The sequence below is a fragment of the Nicotiana tomentosiformis genome, chromosome 2, assembly GCF_000390325.3.
Source record: "Nicotiana tomentosiformis chromosome 2, ASM39032v3, whole genome shotgun sequence".
Taxonomy (NCBI): domain Eukaryota; kingdom Viridiplantae; phylum Streptophyta; class Magnoliopsida; order Solanales; family Solanaceae; genus Nicotiana; species Nicotiana tomentosiformis.
Genome location: NC_090813.1, coordinates 54,382,299 through 54,405,963, shown reverse-complemented (window position 1 = coordinate 54,405,963; position 23,665 = coordinate 54,382,299). Strand labels below are relative to the sequence as shown.

Below are 23,665 nucleotides of genomic sequence, written 5' to 3'. Positions count from 1 at the left end.
AATGAATCTGCGGACCCGTTCTCTAATTGTAGGAACTAAGATAGGTGCATGACGGGCTAACTCACTGAACCTGATAGCATATTCTAATACTGTCATAGTGCCCTGACGTAACCGTTCAAACTCTGTGCGCCACGCATCTCGGAGAGTTTAGGGAACAAATTCTCTCAAGAACATTTCCAAAAATTGAGCCCAAGTTGGTGATGTGGCATCGGCTAGTCTACCTTCTTCATAGATTTGCCACCACCGGTACGATGCACCTGACAGTTGAAATGTAGTAAAGGAAATTCCGCTCACTTCCACAATACCCATGGTGCGGAGAATACAGTGACAATTTTTCAGAAATCCTTGGGCATCCTCTGTAGTTATGCCACTGAAATTTGGTGGATCATATTTCTTAAACCTTTCAAGTCTCTTTTGTTCTTCTTCTGATGCCTCGGGCCAAACCTAAGGTCGAACCGGAATAACAGGTTGTACCGGTACTACACCCAAAACCTGACCAACGTGAACCTGCTACTCTGGAGTTGTGATAGGAGTATGAGTTACTCCCCCAGCCTGCAGAATATTTGGTGCAATAGAGATCAATCCCGCCTGAGTTAATGTACCAGACATACTCAGGAACTGTGCTAAAGTCTCCTGAAGTCCTGGGGTAACAACAGGTGCTTCTGGTACCTGTCCCCTAACTGGAGCTACTAGTGGCTCCCCAACTATTGTTCTGACATGTGCTCTAGTCACAGCACGTGCCCTTCCTCGACCTCTACCTCGGCCTCTTGCAGCCCTAGCAGTATGTGCGGATGCTTGCTCAGCTAACCCAATAGCACGTGTCCTCACCATCTAAGAGAAAATGGAGATACAAAGGTTCAAATTCCAAATTCAACAAATTCCGCACGACAGGAATGAAAGAAAAGGAAATTTCCTAACAGTTTTGTAGCCTCTCGAAGATAAGTACAGACGTCTCCGTACCGATCCGCAAGACTCTACTAGACTCGTTCGTGACTCGTAGAACCTATGAACCTAGAGATCTGATACCAACTTGTCACGACCCAAAATTTGACCATAGACGTCGTGATGGCACCTAGTCTCTAAGACTAGGTAAGACGATTTCTATTACATTTTGAAGCCATTTTTTTAAAATCTAATAGCGGAAATAATTATAATACACAACCTCCCAAGACTGGTAGTACTGATTCACGAACTCTAACTGAATACATGGAATGATCACGAGGACCGAATATACAATACTGTTTGATTAGAAGTTAACAGTACAATGAAATGAAAGGACTCCAAGGAACTGCGATGACCAAGCAGCTCTACCTTGAATCCTTACGATCCCGCTTTAACTCTGCTCAAGTCCGTTATCTTCAATACCTGGCTCTGCACAAAAATTAAATAATAATAAGGGCAGGATAAAACAATCAGTATTATGCACAACAGACAACAAGAATACCATTAATATCACTCAACAATTAATAAACACAATTACCCCCAATTAAATCAGGCCCTTCAAATAAATGTATTTCATATAGTTCTTCCAGATAACTCTCTTTATAATATAATTTTCTCAAATAATTATTTTTCAAATATAATTCTTTCAATAAATCTTTTAAAATACAATTTGCTCAAATAAATATCTTTCAATATACAATTCTTTTATATAATACTTTCTAAGTAAAAATCCTTCCAAATAAATATATTGAATATAATTCTTTCAATTAAAAAGTCGCCATGTGACACCTCATTTCAAAATCATCAAAAATATAGGTCTCAGCCCATTTTTATATTTTTTGTAAATACGGGTCTCAGCCCATTTTCATATTTCCACAGCACCTCATGCCCATAATTAAATCATCATATTTGCCCGGCACCTCGTGCCCTCATTTCATATCACAACTGCACGGACATTTCACGTGCCAAATATCATTATCATTTCATCACAGCACCTCGTGCCCACATTTTATATCACAACTGCACGGAAAATTCACGTGCCAATATCCCCATTTCATATCACAATGAATGGCACCTCGTGCCCACATTTCATTTGATAAACCGCCTGGAAATAGCCACAGGCTCCCAATTTCAACAAAATCAGATTATTATCAATTTACTAACAATAAGACAAGTTGCACAAGGTATAAAAATAAACACAAGAAAATCACAACATCACGTGAAAATTTTCAACACCACAACCCCACATCATCACATATCGTCCCTGACAATAGCCACCCTTATCGCTCCTATTGCCACCTTTATCGCTCATATAGCCACCCTTATCGCTCCGCCCAAACAATATCAATGGCCACCCTTATCGCTCCTATTGCTACCTTTATCGCTCATATAGCCACCCTTATCGCTCCGCCCAGACAATATCAATAGCCAACAAACACAACAGTGAAATGCCACCCTTATAACCATATAATATCAACGGTGAAATGCCACTCTTATCTCCCCAAAATAACAATTCACACAACACAATAATTTACACGGGATATTATTACAACAACATAACAAAAATCAATCCATATCATAATTTTCCCAATGACCACAACCAAATTTCAAAGCTACAACCAAGTGAATTAATTTCACAGCAAATAGCCAAATACTCTACACAATGTGTACAACACCCAAAAACAATCAATAGAGATAAAAATTACTCAACATAAAGCAAAGTCTTCATAAAAGATTAAATTTTCAATAATTATATAAACACCTCTTCTTAAGCTCATTTAGTTAATTATTTGCAGAGGGAAAAATCCAAAATGAAATTAAATTCCAATAATTATCAAACTAGCAAATTCACGAAATTTCATAAATAATAAAATAACAATCACATCACATTGTCACACCTATCCAAATTAATTATATAACTTCATTAAAATTCATCAGAAATAATTCCGGATAATAATACGTCGACTTAAAATTTTATTCCAAAAAGTCAACAAAAGTCAACGCGGGACCCGCCTCTCTGAACCCGACATAATTTTTATGAAATCCGAACACCCATTCCGATACGAGTTCAACCATACCAATTTTATCAAATTCCAATAACAAATTGACCTCCAAATCTTAAATTTTCATTTTTGAAAATTTTTACAAAAATCTTGATTTCTCTTCCATTAAGTCCGAATTAAATGATGGATTCAAAGACATAATCATGGAAATTAATCAAAACTGGATAAGAATCACTTATCCCAAACACCCATGCAAGAATCTCTCCAAATATCGCCTTCTACCGAGCTCCCAATTTGATTTTGAGTTATGAACTCAAAACCCCGTTTTTGGGACTTTTAATTCTTCTCAGATACACCTTCTTCACGTTTGTGAAGGCCAAAAATCCAGCTGCCTCCAATCCTTCTTTGGGTTTGCGTGACAAGCGTCGCGTTCGCGAAGGCCAACTGCTTTTGCCCCATCATTTCCTCTTCGCGTTCGCGAAGTCCTCGTCGAGTTCGCGATGACCAGCTGACCAAATCCTTTGCGTTCGCGTTCGCGTTCCAAGCTTCGCGTTCGCGAAGGCCAAACGACCCTAGGCCCCTTATCTTCCTTGTCTTCTTCACGTTCGTGTTGTCTGGGCCGCGTTCGCGAAGGCTTGCCCCAGCTCCTTCTTCGCGTTCGCATTCACAGCTTCGCGTTCGCGAAGGACAAATCATCAGCCCCTCAAACTCCTCTTCGCAAATGCTTGACTTTCTTTGTGTTCGCGAAGAAGGAAATCAGACTTCAGCAATAGCAGTCCAAACAGTTTCAATTTAGTCCGAAACCACTCCGAAACACACCGAGCCCATCGCGACCCCGTCCAATTACTTCCAAATCACATCAAATTACGCCGAAAATACAAATCGCACCACAAATCGAACTTATTAACTTCAAAAACTTCCAACTTCTAAAACTCGTGCCGAAACCTATCAAACCAACCCGGAATGGCGTCAAATTTTGAAGGCAAGTCCGAAATAACATAACGGAACTATTCTAACTCTCGAAATCGTGTTCCGACCCCGATATCAAAAAGTCAACCCCCCGGTCAAACTTTCCAAAATTTTGAGTTTCGCCATTTCATGCTTAATTCCACTACGGACCTCCAAATAATTTTCCGGGCACGCTCCTAAGTCCAAAATCATCATACGGAGCTAACGGAACCGACGAACTCCATTCCGGAGTTGTCTTCATACAGTTCCGACTACGGTCAAAATCCTAAGACTTAAGCTCCCTTTTTAGGAACTAAGTGTCCCAAATCACTTCGAATCATCCGTAATTCAAACTTGACTACACACGCGGGTCATAATACATATTGCGAGGCTGCTCGAAACCTTAAGTCACAGAACGAGACGTCAATTCTTAAAATGACAAGTCGGGTCATTACAATGATGTATTAGGACTTATTGGTATATTTGGTTGATGTCCCGGGGGGCTCAGCCCCAAATGGTTAACGGGTCATTTTTGCCCTTGGTGAGATGGCTGATATCTGCTGCTGTAATTTATCTGGTTTCCTCTTTCGTGTTCGCGAGAGGATCCTCGCGTTCACGAAGAGTGTTCTGGGCTGGTGAAATTTTTATTCTACGCGTTCGCGGAGGAGAGAAGGCGAACGCGAAGAGTAGGGCAGTGTGTGCATCGTGAACGCATGAGTGGCGTCGCGTTCGCGAAGGAGAGTGAGGCAGCTAGGAACCCCAGTCTTTTGTTCTATGCATTCGCGAGGTAAGGGACGTGTTCGCGAAGGTCTGAGTTTGCAAAGCTTCGCGTTCGCGAAGCGTTGGTCGCATTCGCAAAGAGGAAAGTTGGGCAGCACATTTTTGTGCTTCGTGAACGCGAGACAAGAGTGCGTTCGCGAAGAAGAAACCACTGGATAAAATGTTTAAGCTCAGCATTTTTACGATTTGGAGCTCGGATTGAGGCGATTTTTGAGAGATTTTCAGAGAAAACGCTAGGGTAAGTGTTCTTAACTCAATCTTTGTTAGATTACCCGAATCTATTACTGTTTTTAACATTTAATTGATGATTTAAGTTGGAAAATTTAGAAAACCGACTTGGATAAGTTTGAGGATTTGAGGGTCGAACTGTTATTGAAATTTAGTCATTTTGGTATGGTTAGACTCGTGGTTGAATGGGCGTTCATATTTCGTAATTTCGCCGGATTCTGAGACGTGCCATTTTTTGAGTTAATTTCGGATTTTTATTGAAAAATATAGTATTTTCTTACAGAATTAATTCTATAATTTTTGTTGACTGTATCGAATTAATTATGACTAGATACGAGTCGATCAGAATTGGAAAATCGAGGAAAAAGCATACTACTTGGTTAAATTGGAGCAAGTCAAGGTAAGTGACTTGTCTAACCTTGTGTGGGGGAAATTTTCCCTAGGATTGGTATTAATTGTAATGTGATGAAAGTTGTGTACACGAGGTGACGCGTGTATACACGAACTAAATGTGGAGGATTATGTTTTACATGTTTAGTTGAAACTTGGTTCCTTTTATTTTGTGCAATATTTGAAATTGATTTTCTTAAATTTAAATATTATTAATAGGAAATACTTGACATTTTAAATTTTGTATTGAAGCAACGTATTAAAGATTTTGAAATATTATTTTTCTGAATTATTTATTCCTGAATATTTGTGTAAGATTTTTGTACTCATTGTGATGGAGCCGTGAGCTCTTTATTTTGAAAAACATTGTTGTTGAATTATGTTGGCACGTTAAATTATTTGAGCACTTGAGGTGCAAATTGTGATATATTGTGATATTGATACGCATGTGTTAGTATAAGATTTGGGGTATTGAAACGCATGCGGTAAGATAAGGGTGGCTTGATACACGTGGCTAGTAGAGGGAACTACTAGAAGTCATGTGGTGTGATAAGGATGGCTGAAACGCGGGATGCTATTTCGGGAAAAATATTTTCTTTAAAATAAATTGTGAAGGCTCCTGCAGTGAGATAAGGAAATGAGATATTGTGAATTTAATTATGATTTGGGACTATGAGGCGGTACCTCTGTAGTTCCCTTGTTGATATCGATTTATGGACGTAGTTGCCTTTGATTTTTATTGTGATTTTTCTTAAAGTTGAAAAGAAATTCTGTTTTGTTTCCACGAGGTATTTATTTGCCATTATTTGGTGTAAATAAATGTGACATACTACTTGATTTATTTCCATTATCATTTTATCTTATTAAATTGTTTAAACATTTTTCCATGTCATTATCTATTCTCCAGTAGGGTCTGACCTGACCTCGTCACTACTCTACCGAGGTTAGGCTTGGTACTTACTGGGTACCGTTGTAGGGTACTCATACTACGTTTCTGTACATCTTTTTGTTCAGATCCAGGTACATCTTACCAGTCTAGACGTCAGTGAGTTACCTGCGCACGGAGACTTCGAGGTATATCTGCCAGCGTCCGCAGACTCCGGAGTCTCCTTCTATCATTTTTATGTTGCTTCCTTATTTTTCCTTAGACCTTGATATATAGATACATTGAGAATAAATTTTTAGAAACTTGTGACTTATTTCTACCGGGTTTTAGGAGTTGTAATTATTTGAATTGTAGTTTATTTATTTCAGATATTTATGATTATTCCGCATTGACAGGCTTACCTAGTATTAGAGTATAGGTGCCATCAAGACCTCCTACGGAGGGAATATGGGGTCGTGACAACAACTAGTGCCTCCACCGAGTTTTAAATAAAATAGTCATCTCAAATACGTCGCAACCCCGAAACAATATACTTCTGAGAACTCCTAGTCTCCAAATTCATCGAACACATGAATCACCGTAACTGATCCCAACTCCAGCACTAAAATGACTAACATATCTTCCATTCGCGATAATCCCATGAGGAATACTTTCATAATTCTTCCGTTCCACATAGCAATAATTTGAATATCAGCAGTCTATCAATCAGGTGAGTACTGCAATACCGATGAACATCCGTAAGTCAAAACACAACGCGCCTTCTGAAATGCGCACCCTTCTCAGGAATTACCAAGAAGTTATAACATTCATCCAGATATCTGAAACTGACCATGTTGTCCAACATTCGTTACCTTTTTTCAAGACTAAACTGTCACCTTGTACATGTAAATCCTAATCCCGCACACATACCACATCTATCATGCCATCATGTGACAAGCACAAGAATCCTATTATCAACTCTGAGTCACCAGCAAATTACATACTCGGTTAGTTAGAAAATACTCCCTCTTCTGAATGATGAACCATATGTTTATCTGAATATTAAACTACGGCCTCAGGCCCAATATATATGTGCACAAGTTGCGGCCTCGGGCCAAGTATACGTATACATAAGGGCGGTCTCATCCCAAACAATGCATAAAGCATAAACTGCAGCCTCAGGAATGCTGAATAGAAGAAGACTGAGACATGTATTCATAATAAATTTATTTGTAATAACTGAAGCTCATAGGATATTGAATGATTATGAAACTATAACATCTAGAGAATAGAAGTTCTACAACGATTCACAGGACTAAGGCATAATTACTTTCTGAGTAAACTCGTAGCAGTCATAACGAATGGGACGTATGGAGAATCATAAACATTCCCAAGCGTAAAGAGAGTTAGCCTCACATACCTTAGCTCTTTCGCTTTTTAATTGTATCACGATGTTCGTCACCTCTTTCAACGACAATATACGTCAATAAATATATCAAGAGCGGTTACACCAGAACTGGTGCACTTCAGTCATTATTTAAGCTTCAACTTGATCTGTTAACCCTTCAAAACCACCTCGAGGCCCACGAGACCTCAACTAAACCTACCAACAAGTCCTAAAATACAATACGAACTTAGTCGAGCCTTTAAGTCATATCAAATAACGCTAAAAACATGAATTGCGCATCGATTCAAGCCTATTAAACTTTAAAACTTAAAACGCCTACATCTGATGCCAAAACCTATCAAACCAAGTCCGATTGAACTCATATTTTGCACACTAGTCATAATTGACATTATGGACCTACTCCAACTTCCAAAATCGGAATCCGATCCCGATATCAAAACGTCCACTCCCGGTCAACCTTTCCAAAAATCATCCAATTTTTCAACTTTTGCCAGTTGACGCTAAAATGACATACGTACCTCCAAATCAACATACAGACACGCTCCTAAGAAAGAGATAAACTAGAGATGAATGCTTTTGATGTTTTTTCCAAATAGTTTGAATGCCAAGGGTTGTGACTATAACCTATGTGTTTGCCTAATGAGATAAAGACGTTAATACTTGTTTTGTTGATTGGGTTATATTATAGCTCTCAACTCTACGTTACCCACTCAATACCTCTCAGTTAGTGAGTGATTTTGCCAAATTTAGCTTTCTCAAGTCCAAATAGGTATCAAATAAAATAGTTGACATGAGCTCAAGTCGGATTCTTACTATATCTAGTTTGAACCCTTTAATTAAACCTTCCTCTTGCTTCCTTCCACGAGGAAATCACAATACACAATACGTTTCCCACACCGGTAGAAATTATCTGGTTCAAACCATAGTAGAAACCATCAAGAACACTTTGAAATCCATCTGCACATAACCAAGCTATTATAAATAAATTCCTCTAACTCAACCAAACTACGTAGGTCACCAAAACCCAAGAATATTGCTACCAAAACATCTGTAGAGTCTCACCACATCATAATTACCCCTATAAATACCACAACCGAAACACCCACTCTGAAAATACCTTATTTGAGTCTAAGGACATTTCATTCACCTTCCTAATATCGAAATATAAAATCCGTAATGATATACAAAAATGCCACAAGTCTCGACACCATCCAACTTAAATCTCAGATTTTAGCCATAAACAAATCCGCCAAAAATTCTCAATTGTTACATATTAATCTCGAATTCATTAGAACTTTCTCGAGAGTCACCCCCTTTGTTCAAATCCACATTACACCACCCAAATGGGCCAAAAGACACGTGCCCCATTAGCACAACAACACTCAAAGAAGTAACTCTACTTTAATACCACCTATCAAATTCATACTCTGTGCGCACTACATCTTTCACAAATAACAACTCACTCATCCCACGATTTTCATATACTCATAAAACGCAATATAACCCGTATCCAAAAATTTCCTTACTCGAGTCATTCTCGAACTCCACCTCTACAAGTCATCACTGATTCCCAAGTATACTTCAGACCAAAACAAAAGAATTTGATACATAACCATGAATTGATTTGTCAATAGCAGGCTCCCCCACTTGGCTCAAATCCATAGATTAAAATACTTGATAACTCACCGTACCCATACTTTATTACTGCCTTAATACCACAGTCAGTTCAATAAAATATTTTCTCAAGCTCAAGACATACCAACCATAAAATACCTCAATCATCCGCTAATCTCGCATTCATTCTCTTAACACTCAAGTCAACTTTCTCAACTAGATTCAAATTCAAGTCTCAACATATACGCCCCGTTGGTAGAAAAGAAATTCTATATTCACATCATAAGGAATACACCTACATAGATTACTCCGCAGGAGATAACCCATTTGCTTAGTCTCAAACTGGCATCTTGTTATACCCTTTCGCAGCCACAATTACTATGAAATCACTTAATCTTTCTGCGTCCAAACTCATTAACCAGACACGAGAATTTAATTTTCCCCAAAATTTAACAATGTGAAAGATCTTTCAAAACATTCACACCCGAGACTGTACGTCACATCAAAACAAAAATAAAGCACCCAATGGCCTTCCTTTACATTTCAAGGAAACACTTCTCGTCACATTTAAATCGTCTTAACACATCCCGCAGTTACATCATAATCATCACAAAGCCATTCCACCGCTCATTGGGGCACAAATTCCACTCGTAGGGACATTACCAGACATATGAGTCCAAATGTACAGGTTACAACTGAAGCAACCGAGCCTAAGCTACGGTCTAAACCTGGCCTCAAGTCCTCCAAACTGGCCCATCACCAGAACACAGAATACACATCTCAAACATCGTTCATGGAATCACAAGCCGACGATGCACAACTGATACCGAGTGCTCATGTGCGCATACAAATGCGTGGAAGGAATTCAAAGAGTTATGTTTCAAGTTGAATCAATTCTGCACGATAGAATACAAGAAAGTGAATTTTTCATAAGGGTTCGGCAGCCTCTCGAAGATAAGTACAGACGTCTCCGTACCGATTCGAAAGACTCTACTAAACCTGCTCATGACTCGTGAGACCTATATAACCTAGGGCTCTGATACCAACTTGTCACGACCCAAAATCTCACATGCCGTGATGGCGCCTATCTCGATACTAGGCAAGCCAACAACCTCAATAAAACCACATTTCCTAAAAGTTTGAAAAAAAAACATAATAAATTGAGTTTAATAAAAGACCTCACAATTTCAGATACAAACACTCCCAAAACCTGGTGTCACTAAGTACATGAGCATCTAATATGAATACAATTCTGGAAAATATGGTCTATGATAGTTTGAGACCAAATACAGTAACAAGGAGATAGGGAAAGAGAGACAAGGTCTGCGAAACACGTCAGCTACCTCTGAATCTCTGAAAAATCAGTGCGAGAGAATCAACACCCGCTATGTCTAGGAGCACCTAGATCTGCACACGAAGTGCAGGGTGTAGTATGAGTACAACCAACTCAGCAAGTAACAATAATAAATAAGGAACTGAAGATAGTGACGAGCTACACAGTTATAGTTCATTTTCAGTAATTCTAGCAAAGAATAGACATGCTTTCAAATCCGACAGTTTAAGTCAAATTAGTTTTATTCAGTTCATGTTCATGTAATCGGGATATAAAATTTTTCAGAAACTTCACAACAATGACAGATAGCAACTAAGTACAACAACAAATGAAAAACAAGTACAGCCTCTCAGGGCAACAATCACTTAACTCATCACAACAACTCAGTCACTCGGCTCTCAACCCTCAGCACTAACACTCAATAGGTACCTGCGCTCACTGGGGGTGTACAGACTCCGGAGGGGCTGTCACGACCCAAAATCCCACCACAGGCGTCGTGATGGCACCTAGTCTCTAAGACTAGGTGAGCCGATTTAGATTACATTTTGAAGCCATTTTTTTAAAACTAACAGCGGAAATAGTTACAATACACAACCTCCCAAGACTGGTAGTACTGAGTCACGGACTCTAACTGAATACATGAAATGATCACGAGGACCGAATATACGCTAATGTTTGATAACAAATTAACAGTACAATGAAATGAAAAGACTTCAAGGGACTGTGACGGCCAAGCAGCTCTACCTTGAATCCTTACGATCGCACTTTAACTCTGCTCAAGTCTGATATCTCCAATACCTGGCTCAGCATAAAAATGTGCAGAAGTGTATTATGAGTACGTCACGGTCGGTACCAGTAAGTATCAAGACTAACCTCAATGGAGTAGAGACGAGGTACAGTCAAGACACTCACTAGTCTAATAACCTATGCAATATAATATACAAAATAATAGGAAACAAATAACAATAGGGCAACATGAAACAACCAGTGATATGCACAGCAGACAACAAGAATACCATTAATATCACTCAACAATTAATAAGTACAATTACACCCAATTAAATCAAGACTTTAACTCAATAAATATTTACACATATAAGCCGAGTACGTACTCATCACCTCGCGTACACGGCTTTTCACATTTTACAAATGGCACATAAGACTCGATGCCTAAGGGGTAATTCCCCCACTCGAGGTTAAGCAAGACACTTACCTTTTTGAAGTTAGGCCGATATTCCAAAATAGCCTTCTTGCTTGAATTAGCCTCCGGACAGCTCAAATCTATCCAAATTAATTGTATAACTTCATTAAAATTCTTCAAAAACAATTCCAGATAATAATACGTCAACTTAAAATTTTATTCCAAAAAGTCAATAAAAGTCAACGCGAGACCCATCTCTCGGAACCGATATAATTTTCATAAAATTCGAACACCCATTCCGATACGAGTTCAACCATACTAATTTTATCGAATTCCAATAACAAATCGACCTCCGAATCTTAAATTTTTGTTTTTGGAAGATTTTATAAAAATCTTGATTTTCCTCTAGATTCCTTCTTCGCGTTCGCAATGCCTTCCGACCTCTGCCCTTCGCGTTCGCGAGACACGAGTCGCGTTCATGAAGTCTTAACGCCAGGCAGGCCCCCAACTCCCTTTTCTCTTCGCGTTCGCGTCTGACCACTCGCGTTCGCGTAGGCTTTCCTCATCTCCTTCTTCGCGTTTGCGATGGGCAAATCCCAGCCATCCAAAATCCTTCTTCACGAACACGTGAGACCCTTCGCATTCGCGAAGAACAATACTAGATATTAGTTCCAACAGTTGCAAAACAAGGAAAAATGATCTGAAACCATCTTGGAACTCACCCGAGCCCCCGAGCCCCCCCCGGGACCTCAACCAAACATATCATCAAGTCCCAAAATATTATGCAAACTTAGTCGAACCTTCAAATCACCTCAAACAACTCGAAAACCACGAGTCATACCCCAATTCAGGCCTAATAAACTTTGAAATTTTAAATTCTATATCTTGTGCCGAAACACATCAAATCAATTCGGAATGACTTCAAATTTTTTACACAAGTCACATTCGGCATTACGAACCTACTCCCACTTCCGAAATCGGATTCCGACCCTGATATCAAAAAGTCAACCCTCCGGTCAAACTTTCCAAAATTTGAGTTTGGCCATTTCCAGCTTAATTCCACTACGGACCTCCAAATAATTTTTCGGACACGCTCCTAAGTCCAAAATCATCATACGGAGCTAACGGAACCGACAGAACTCCATTCCGGAGTCGTCTTCACATGGTTCCGACTATGGTCAAAATTCTAAGACTTAAGCTTCCTTTTTAGGGACCAAGTGTCCCAAATCACTTTGAATCATCCGGTAACTAAATTCAACCATGCACGCAAGTAAATACACATAATAAGAAGCTGCTCAGGGCCTTATGCCACCAGACGGGGCTTAAATTCTTAAAACAACAAGTCGGGTCGTTATAGGGACTTCTACAGCCCAAGCGCTATAATCCGCACGGACAACTCACGTGCTATAATATCCCGCACGGACAACTCACGTACTATAGTATCCATACCTCACTGACAGGCCCTCAGCCTCACTCAGTCATCAACCTCTCTAGTCTCTCGGGCTCTCAAAAATCACAAAGATCAGCCCAAACAAAGATAACATAGTGTATCAACAAAAATCAAGAAAGACTGAGGTATGATATGCAAGTAAAATCATGATTGAGTACAAGACAACAATTAGCAAATAATTCAACAAGTACGCTACCAATGCGGGTCCCAACAGTACTATCACATAGCCTAAGCATGATTTCTAACATGATTTACAATCAAATTTCTTCAACACATAGAGAGAATATAGCTAACAACAAGTTATTCAACTTTACAGTTTTACGGGACGGACCAAGTCATAATCCCCTCAGTGCACGCCCGTCACCTAGCATGTGTGTCACCTCCAAAATAATCACATGACCCAAAATTCGGGTTTTCATACCCTCAGGACCAGATTTATAACTGTTACTTACCTCAAAATATGAAATTCTTTACTCTGCTATGCCTTTGCCTCGCAAATCGGCCTCCGAATGCCTCGAATCTAGTCACAAATAATTCGTTTCAGTCAACAAAAATTTATTGGAATTAATTTCATATGAAAATATAATTTTTCCATAAAAATCTGAAATTTAACTCAAAAAATTCCCGTGGGGCCCGTGTATTGGAACCCGACAAAAGTTGTAAAATCCGAAATCCCATTCAACCATGAGTCTACCCATACCAATTTTATCAAATTCCGACATCAACTCGACCCTCAAATCATCAAATTAAAGTCTATAAAATATTTTACTATTTTCAACCCAAAATACTAATATGTTGATAAAAACAATAATAGATTCATATAATTTAACCAAAACCGAGTTAGAATCAATTACCCCAATCCATATGGTGAAAATCGCCTAAAACATCGCTTCAATTCGAGCTCCATAGCTCCAAATGTGTTAAAATGGCCGAAACCTCAAAATATAGCTTATGTCGAGGCATTTACTCTTCGCGATCACGGAAAATGCTTCACGATTGTGAAGCACAACTTTTCTCAGCCCAAAATTTGCCTTTTACGATCGCGGAAAATACTTCGCAATCGCGAAGAACAAGTACCCAGCTCTTCCAGATATCCTCTAGTATAATAGTCATAACTTTTTGTACAAAACTCCAAATTGCAAATGGTATAACTTTCTGAAAACTAGACACCAAGCGCTACAACTTTTTTTTTTGGATTATTTCTAAATTCCCTATAGATTACGAGATATAAGCTTTCAAAATTGGGTCAGTGCAGCAGAGATTTTGTTCTACGCGATCGCAAAAGAGCTTCCGTGATCGCGATTTACAAGGCCCCAAACTGCTGTTTGCTCTTCGCAAACGCGACCAAATGTTCGCGATCGCGATGCACACCTCTATAGACAAAAACCAGTAATTAAGAATGGCCTAGAAATGGTCCGAAACCACCCTGAAACTCACCCGAGCCCCTCGGGACCTCAACCAAATATACCAAAAAGTTCTAAAACATCATACGAACTTAGTTGAAACCTCATATCACATCAAATAATGCTAATACCACGAATCATGCCCCAATTCGAGCTTAATGAATCTAAGAAATTCTAACTTCTACATTCGATGCTGAAACCTATCGAATTAAGTTCGATTGACCTCAAATTTTGCACACAAGTCATAATTGACATAACGAAGCTATTCCAATTTTCAGAATCGGATTCCGACCCCGATATCAAAAAGTCAACTCCCCGATCAAACTTCTAAACTTAAAATTTTATTTTAGCCATTTCAAGCCTAGTTTAGCTACGGGCTTACAAATAATTTTTCGAACACGCTCCTAAGTTCAAAATACCATACGGAGCTATTGAAATCATCAAAACTCTATTTCGGGGTCGTTTACACATAAGTCGACATCCGGTCACTATTTTAACCTAAGCTTTAAAGCCTTGGATTTCATTCTTCCAAACTAACTCTGAAATACCTTAAAACCAAAACCGACAATTCACACAAGTCATAAAATATCGTATGAAGGTATTCAAGATTTCAAATAGTAGAAAGAGGCATAAATGTCCAAAACGACCGGTCGGGTCGTTACATATATAAGTAGCTTATTATGTTGGTCGCATATAACGAATTATTAAGGCACATGTATACTATTATAAAGTATGAAACCTAAGTGAAATGTTGATTAGCAATATTAATATTCGATGAAGATAAAATTTAAACTTTGATTGAACTCTTTGAAGTTAATTATAAAATTTGCCAATATTAATATAGTTAAAAGAGCACATCCGTAAAAATTACAAAAATACACATTCATGACATTAGTTACAAAAGTTTGATATAACTTAAAGGAATTATATCTCATATTTTCTATTTTTGTTAATGTTAGATAAGTATAAATTCATTCTTTTGACATATAGTTTTCATATGATTTACGTGGAATGACACGGTAAACATAAACTAGATATATATATATATATATATATATATATATATATATATATATATATATATATATATATATTATACAATAATGTATATAAATTATACATTTTTGTCTACTATTATTTTTAGAAGTGGCTATACGGTATAGTTTTCCCTGATTTCTTTAATTACACTTAGGTCCATTTTTCGCTGAACTTGTTTAATGCATGCATGTTCTTATTAAATTAATAAGTTAGTTATGTCACAGAACTTCTTCCTAACTACTTTGAACATTATATATTGTTAAGTTATAATATATCTAAGCTCTGCAAGTAAACTTAATATATTGTTAAGTTATAATATATATTTCCTTAAATGATCTCTTAACCTTAGAAGTCACAAGTAATCAACCAATTAAATTTATGACAGAACAAGAGTTGTCAAATTCTCCAATCAGTATGTACATATGCTTCTAAGTTCTAATTAATATGCTTTGCAATTAATCTCGTAATATAATAAGTTTAGAGTTTAAAGAGCTTTTATGCAATAAACAAGTGAAGGTTATGATTGTTCTCCAAAGAGAAAAATTCCACTTTTTCTTCAATTAATGATAGATAGATTGGGCAAAATCAGGAAATAGTAGGTGAAAGTGAAAAATGGAAAATTTATTCTTTTATACCCTTTGACAATTGCCTCAGTTTAAAGTCGAAAAATGGGGGATAGATAGATGTCAATGCATGTTACTCCACCATTTATAAAGTGTGAATATGACATTTCTCCTAGGATGGGGGAAACAAATTGTCAAAGATATTGACAAAGGAATAATGACTACCCTACAAACAAGGCAAAATGAGAAGAAAGGGTATCACTATCACATGCTTGCTTTAACACAGTGACACATCCATCATTTGGTTTCACACTTATGATTTTGACTCAACTTTTGGTTTATGCTACCACCTTTTATGGCTTTACCATTGGTAAAGCCATCTGATTAATAAGTGAATTTGTTTCTTTAGAGAATAATCCTTAACGAGAAAGATTTTGATTCTGGCCTGGTTACCTTTTCTTTGCAAGCCGTGCGTAAAATCAAAGGCGAATCCAAGATTTCAAGGGAGAGGAACATATAAGCGGACTGCTCAATCAGTACCCTATCGGACTTTTGATTTTAAGGGTTCCAAACAAAATATCCATATATATATAGAGAGAGAGAATTTTTTGTCGAGGTTAACGGGTCCGGTGACCCCTCTTCTTTGTACATAGGTCCACCCCCGCATAAAGTAGATAATTTTATTGTAGAAATTGGTAAGTCAAGAGGGGTGAAAGGGGAGGGAGAGTTGGCTCAACATAATAACTAAATAAGAGTGCCTGAATTAAGATTAGTAACTTGACCGATTGATTTGAGTGAGAAATACAGAGCGATAGAATTAGATAAAAAAAACTATATTTAAAACGAGCTTACAGTTAGTCCTAATATTATGTGAAAAACTATGAGGATTCAGTCCAATACTTTAAGATAGGATTAGTCTGGAACCCTGGTAAAACCCTGTGAGATTTGTATACAATCAATGGATATGTATATATTTAACAAATGTAAATAAATGTTTCATTGCAGATCCCAATGTTTACCAGAATTGGTATAAATGCTGGTGCAAAATGTATTACTGTAGAAGGTTGGTTAGACATACAGGGACAACTACCATTTCTTTAGGCATTAGATGGAATAAAGAAAAAGAGGTAGTAAGTTAGTAACATGCATGGCCATAATTGAAACAAAGTAAAAAATGATATTATGATACAACAAATTCCATTGTCTCCCTCCAAAGAAAGAATATAAAAGTAATTTGAAGAATCCAATCTATCTACCAATCTCTCCATAAGTTCATCAATATTCCCTCTATATAAATCCCAAGAAATCTCCTTTTAAAAGCAACCCTTTATCTCCATACTGACAGAGCTTAGAGAAATGGACAGTAAGTTTCACTTTTTTCATTATCTCCAATTCTTGTTGCTGCTATCTTCTTCTTGCTTCTCACTTGTTTCTTTTTCTTGGATTCCATACAATGAAAATAAGAACTATGAAGGATCTTCTGATCTTGTTAATCTTGAATACCATATGGGCCCTGTTCTTTCTTCTCCTATTAAACTTTATGTAATATGGTATGGTCAATGGAACCCTTCTCATCAAGCCACCATTAGAGACTTTCTCAACTCATTTTCTTCTTCTTCTTATGCACCTCACCCTTCTGTTGCTGATTGGTGGCGAACCGTTCGACTTTACACAGATCAAACTGGCCAAAACATCTCAACCATTTCACTGTCTGGTGAATTCTTTGACTTCAAGTACTCACAAGGAAAGTACCTTAGCAGATTATCTATGCAATATGTGATTAAAAATGCAGTCAGATCATACCTAAAATCTCTACCTTTGAATTATAGGAATGGAGTTTACTTAGTGTTAACATCTTATGATGTTCAAGTTCAAGAATTTTGTAGAGCTGTATGTGGTTTTCATTATTTCACATTCCCATCAATTCTTGGAGTGACAGTGCCTTATGCTTGGGTAGGTTATAGTGGGAAACAATGCCCTGGTTTCTGTGCTTATCCTTTTGCTTGGCCTAAGAATTCAGGGAAACCACCACCAAGCACAATAAATGGAGGAAACAGCTTAATGGGAGCACCAAATGGCGATCCGGGGGTCGATGGAATGATCAGTGTGATAGCTCATGAGCTTGCTGAGGTCTCAAGTAACCCTCTTGTGAATGCTTGGTATGCTGGGGATGATCCTATTGCACCTACTGAGATTGCTGATTTGTGCTTAGGTGTTTATGGGACTGGTGCTGGTGGTGGATTTGTTGGGCAAGTGTATAAGGATTCATGGGGCAATGGTTTCAATTTGCATGGAGTTAAAGGGAGAAAATTTCTTGTTCAGTGGGTTTGGAACCCTCTTAGGAGGAGATGCTTTGGTCCTAATGCCATGGATTAGGTCAGTCATGATTGACTAGCTAAAAGGATGTTCTTCTTGTACAGAATTGTTTTCAAGCTAAATTATTCCCCTTTAAAGTATTTTTGCTTTATGTAATTTCTTTCTTTTCCCCAACTGTTCTGCTAATTACTAGAGTCATTTTTTTGTTTCCAACTGTGCATTCTGCATACTTCATTCACCATAACTTTCTTTAGTCCTGCTTTCAAATTATTAAATAATGCTAATCAATTCACATGGTGGTAGTATAAAGGTGACTTGCAAACAAATAAATAAGATTGGCCTACAGACAGAAACAAAAAGGTTGCTTCCTGTTATCTTTATTCTACTCTTATTATAACAAGCCTTCTCCAAATTCTATTGGAGTGAACTTTCTGGATTCAGCCTTACTTCAATGTTCAGCTTGGTGACCAATTGAATTCTTATCTTCTTGAGTGCCAAAAGAGCTTCTTTCACTTTGATTCTTGCATCTGGTGACACTGAAGTGCAGCTTAAAGCCAATTCCATGACAGAAACCAAGCATTGCATCTCTGCATTTAGAGGTTCTTCCTTTGGTCTCATCAAATCTGCATCCACTAGTTGTGTAACTCCAGAAGGAAGCGAGTCGTTTACCCATTGTTTTAGGCTCAAATCTCCAGTAAACATTTCATCACTAGGCCTCCTCCTTGTGAATGTTTCCATCATCACGATACCAAAACTGTAGACGTCACAACTTGTTGATACAAGTCCATCTTGTCCATACTCTGCAACGACAAGTGAGAAATCATCAGTTCAAAGTATTTCATAATAGTTCGACAGATAAATGATGATGTGAGAAAGATAAAGGCAATAGGAGAAATTTAGGTACCTGGCGCAATGTATCCAATGGTCCCAATAGTGTTAGTTTGTCTAAAACTATCCTCTGCACCTAACAATTTCGCAATCCCAAAATCACTTAAATGTCCAACCATGTTTTGATCTAGCAAAATGTTGCTAGGCTTCAAATCGCAATGCACCACTGGCTCTGAATAACCGTTATGGAGATAGTCCAAGGCAGATGCTACATCTACCATTATGTCCAACCTATGCAACATGTCTAAGAATAAGTCATGAGAGTGTAACCATTTGTCTAGGGTGCCATTTGGCATGTACTCTAATATTAAGGCCTTGAACTTAGAGTTGGAACAAGAAGTTATGACTTTGGTCAGGTTCCTATGGCGAAGGTTGCGTAAGATCTCACATTCTGTGTCAAAGCTCTTGAATGCGCCTTCAAGTTCCAGTTTGAATACCTTTACTGCGAATGTCATCCCATCCTTTACTCCTTTGTACACCTTGCTAAAACTCCCAGTACCAAGCAAATTGTCCGCGCTGAATCCATCTGTTGCTTGTTGAAGTTCATAATATGAAACTCTTTCGTAGGCCCTCATGGATGATACCTGATCAGTTAATCCTGACGGCTCATTTCTATTTCTTCTTCTTCTTAAAATCAGAAATCCAAGGGCTAATGCAACAAATACTGATGTTATTCCCAAAAGACTATACAGGATCGAGAAAAGCACTCTTTTTCTCCTCGCCCTTCGCGGAGAGTTGACTTGACATAGTGGCACTTGGAGCCTTGATACACCACATAATGCATGATTAGACACAAAAGACTGATTGGTGAAGTTTACGAAAGGACCACCAGATGGAATTTCTCCGCTGAGTTTATTGAAGGAAACATTAAGGTATCTGAGGTACACAAGAGCTTCTAAGGACTTTGGTATTTCACCAGTTAGATTGTTATAACTTAAATCCAACAATTCCAAGCTTAACATTTTCCCAAAAGAATCTGGAATGGGGCCATCTAACCTGTTGTATGATAGAGAACAATTAATCAAATTTTGTAGACCTCCCATAGTGCTAGGGATCATGCCTGAAAAGTCATTGTATGTTAAATCAATGTTTGTGACAGCTTTTAGATTTCCAATTTGGGGAGATAGAATACCAGAAAATGAATTTGATGCTGCATAAAGTTGTGACAGATCTTGAAGGCTCCACAAGCTCTCAGGTAAATTGGAGTTCAATCTATTGGAAGCTAGATAAAGATTTCTTAAAGCAGTAAGATTCCCAAAACACGATGGCAACGGACCTGACATTTTATTTTGCCTTAAACTCAGGTCTCCTATATTTTGTAAGTAGCAAATTTCATCTGGTATGGTCCCGCTTATCATGTTACTTTGTATTAAAAATCTTTGAAGCTTCTGCATACCTCCAATAGATTTTGGAATGAATCCTGTTAAGTCATTTCCAAATAGTGATATCATTAATACATTTGTTAGGTTTCCAATTTCTTCTGGTATAATGCCTTTGAGTTTGCATCTGTACGCAGAAAATTTTTTGAGAGAGCTCGAGAAATTACCAACAGAAGCCGGAAGAATGCCATCCAAAGGATTTTGTCCAATGACCAGTTCTCCTAGATTTCGACATCTTGTCAATGAAGTCAGGAAGGTTAATTCTGAAGAGGGATTCGGGTTGATAAACAAGTTATGGCCTAATTGTAGAAGTTCAAGGAATTTGATATTACCAAGGGAATCAGGAATGGAACCTGAGAAGATGTTATAAGAAAGGTCTAGAGCAGTGAGTCTTGAAGCATTCAAAATAGAAGAAGGGAAGACTCCACTGAGATTATTCATTCCCAAATAAATTTCTTTGAGATTTGGTGTCCCTTGGCCTACATTTGATGGTAGGCTCCCTGAAAGCTGACAATCCACAAAGGTCAAGATTTGGAGGGTTGAAATGTTGAAAATACTTGCTGGAATTGAACCACTCAGCCTATTCTGATACAATCCAAATATTTGGAGTTCTTGCAGGTATCCAAGCTCCATTGGTATTTCACCTGCCAAATTAAGAAATTTAATAACACACAAGTGACTAAAAATCTGAATCCAATTTCAGATGCTTTGAGGAAAAACATATGCTTGAAGCACTTGCATATATAGGGAGATGAAACATAAGAAAACAATACCTTTCAAGTAGGTATCTCCAAGTAGCAGTGTTGTCAGCATCGTTAAGTTTCCGATCTCTGCTGGTATGGTTCCAGTGAAATCATTTAGAGACAATGATAGTATTTGAAGTTTTGAGCAGTTCTGCAAATTTGGAGGAATCAAGCCACCAAGGCGATTGCTTGAAAGCTTAAGTTCCTCTAAATTTGGAAGATTGTCACATATATTTCCAGGAAGTTTCCCATAAAGATTGTTCTTTGTTAGACCAATCTGTTTGAGTGATGACTGGTTAAACATAGTTGGTGGTATAGAACCTATAAGCTTATTATCTTGCAGGTCTATGGAAGTCAGGCAACAAAGTCTACTGATTTCTTGAGGAATTTCTCCACCAAGTAAATTCCCTCGTAGTCTTAAATCCCTTAGTTTTGTTATATTAAAAAGGGATGGAGGGATATTACCTGAAAATTGGTTAAACGAAAGGTACAAGGAATGAATGTTTGGTAACAAGCCGAAAAAAGATGGGATTGCACCGGTAAAGTTGTTATTCATGACATGGATCATTTTCAATCTCCTCAAATGAGCGAACTCCTCAGGCAAACTCCCATAGAAGCTATTGTTTCTGATATCGAGGGAAATGAGAAACGAGAGATTTCCAAGCTGTGGTGGAACCATTCCTTTAAGGTTCATACTAGAAAGATTTAAGGCAGTGACTCTTTGGTGGCGAGAGCCACAAGTAACTCCAATCCAACTACAAGTAGGGGTGAAAGTGGACCAGTTTCTTGCTAAGAGGTGGTGAGAATTATATAAAGAAAATTGAGATCGCAAGGCAAGAAGTGCTGTTTGATCAGTAGTGATATTGGCGATCGATAAACAAGTACTCATTTGCTGAAGCAGCAAAAGCACAACAGCAAGATGAATACAGCCTTTCTCCATTACACTTTGGAAGACTCTCTTCACAAATATGTGTTTTGAAGTCATTGCTCATTGGATATTCATGCTTTCTAGGAGTAAGTTATAGAAACTTAAGAACCTGAACATCACACCTACTTCGCTACAGAAACGAGTGGAATTTTCTTCTGAACAAGAACATTAAGTCTGCTGGTGATTTTGCATCACTAGATCTTAAGAAGGAACGCTAAGTCAACTTTGAGTTTCTTTCTGAGGTTGTCATCCATTTGATTAATCTTTCTTTCACACTGGATATGAAAAAGCTGTAACCTTAAAGCTTGAAAGATCAGAAATATTGGAGTTGCATACACACTGAACACAAATGAAACAAATATCTGGAGATAAAGTCAGAAGTTTTTGAATTGAGAAGTTGATAGAAGTGCTTGATTTTTGACTGACCATATAAATTTTCAAAGCATGTTTCTCAGAAAAATGTTAGAAACATCAAAAGTCAGGAAGATCTACGCGGAACTGTTCAAATGTTATTTATTTCCTAGCAACTTTATTTTCCCAAGCCATGTCGAATTGATCTTGGACTGTAAAAGTAGCAAATCTTGAACAACCATTTAGAAGAGATAGGCATTTAGTAGATAAATCTAAATGATGGGTCAAAGAGTGCTATTCTTAGTTATAGTCCAATGGCTAAATTCTTCACGGCTCAGATAAGAAAGAGGTAACCAGGGGTGTTATTGACAATGAACAATAGACAGGTCAAATATTGCAATTCCTAGTTATAGTCCATTACTTAAATCTGTCATGGCTCAGGTAAGAAAGAGGTAAACATGCAATCGCTGTACAATAGTTTTGTTTTCATTCTTCCCTGCTCTGCAGCTCTTCATTCCCGTTGTAAAATATATACTTTTGATAAATTTTCCGAGTCTTTTGAGTTGAGTTTTCATGTAATATCAATCTACATTCTCTTCTTCATCATCCACTTGTTTGTGCTATCAATTTTCTTGGACTTGAACAGAGTCCAGTTTGCTGAAGCCTGCTTCTACACTTGGTAAAGAGTTATAATGGTGCAAAATGTTCCTTTTCATATGTTGGATTAAAGTGAACTCTGTATTGATGATTGTCTATGCGAATATAATGTTGTTTTCAGAGCTTAATGCAGTGACTATAAGAGTGCAAAGTGCAAAGAACTCTTTACTGCACTTCCGAGAATGCAATGAACTTCAACAATCAATAGTGCAGCTAGCAGCCGTTCAGATGTCATATTGAATGGGTCCCCCCTGTCCTCCTCAATCAGAAATAGTTAAAAGGAAAAGAATGCCCATA

The 23,665-nt window shown here is 37.9% G+C and overlaps 2 protein-coding genes across 4 annotated transcripts; one reads left to right on the top strand and one right to left on the bottom strand.

Moving 5' to 3' along the window:
- The first annotated feature begins 17,264 nt into the window (after positions 1–17,264).
- On the top strand, positions 17,265–18,596 carry LOC104098226 (protein EXORDIUM-like 7). The gene has a single exon (XM_009604900.4). It carries the CDS (start codon positions 17,463–17,465, stop codon positions 18,480–18,482), a length of 1,020 nt encoding a protein of 339 aa, XP_009603195.1. The 5' UTR covers positions 17,265–17,462; the 3' UTR covers positions 18,483–18,596.
- A 60-nt stretch (positions 18,597–18,656) lies between these two features.
- On the bottom strand, positions 18,657–22,442 carry LOC104098225 (probable LRR receptor-like serine/threonine-protein kinase At3g47570). Of its 3 annotated transcripts, none has more exons than XM_009604899.4 (4): positions 21,463–22,442; positions 20,857–21,333; positions 19,327–20,730; positions 18,657–19,222 (listed from the first exon to the last, which is right to left on the bottom strand). In XM_009604899.4, exons 1-4 carry the CDS (start codon positions 22,415–22,417, stop codon positions 18,837–18,839), a joined length of 3,222 nt encoding a protein of 1,073 aa, XP_009603194.3. In that variant the 5' UTR covers positions 22,418–22,442; the 3' UTR covers positions 18,657–18,836. The 3 variants fall into 3 exon arrangements, with proteins under 3 accessions (XP_009603194.3, XP_009603193.3, XP_009603191.3); XM_009604898.4 differs by having other exon boundaries at positions 19,327–20,952; positions 21,043–21,333; XM_009604896.4 differs by having other exon boundaries at positions 19,327–21,333.
- Positions 22,443–23,665: the final 1,223 nt, after the last annotated feature.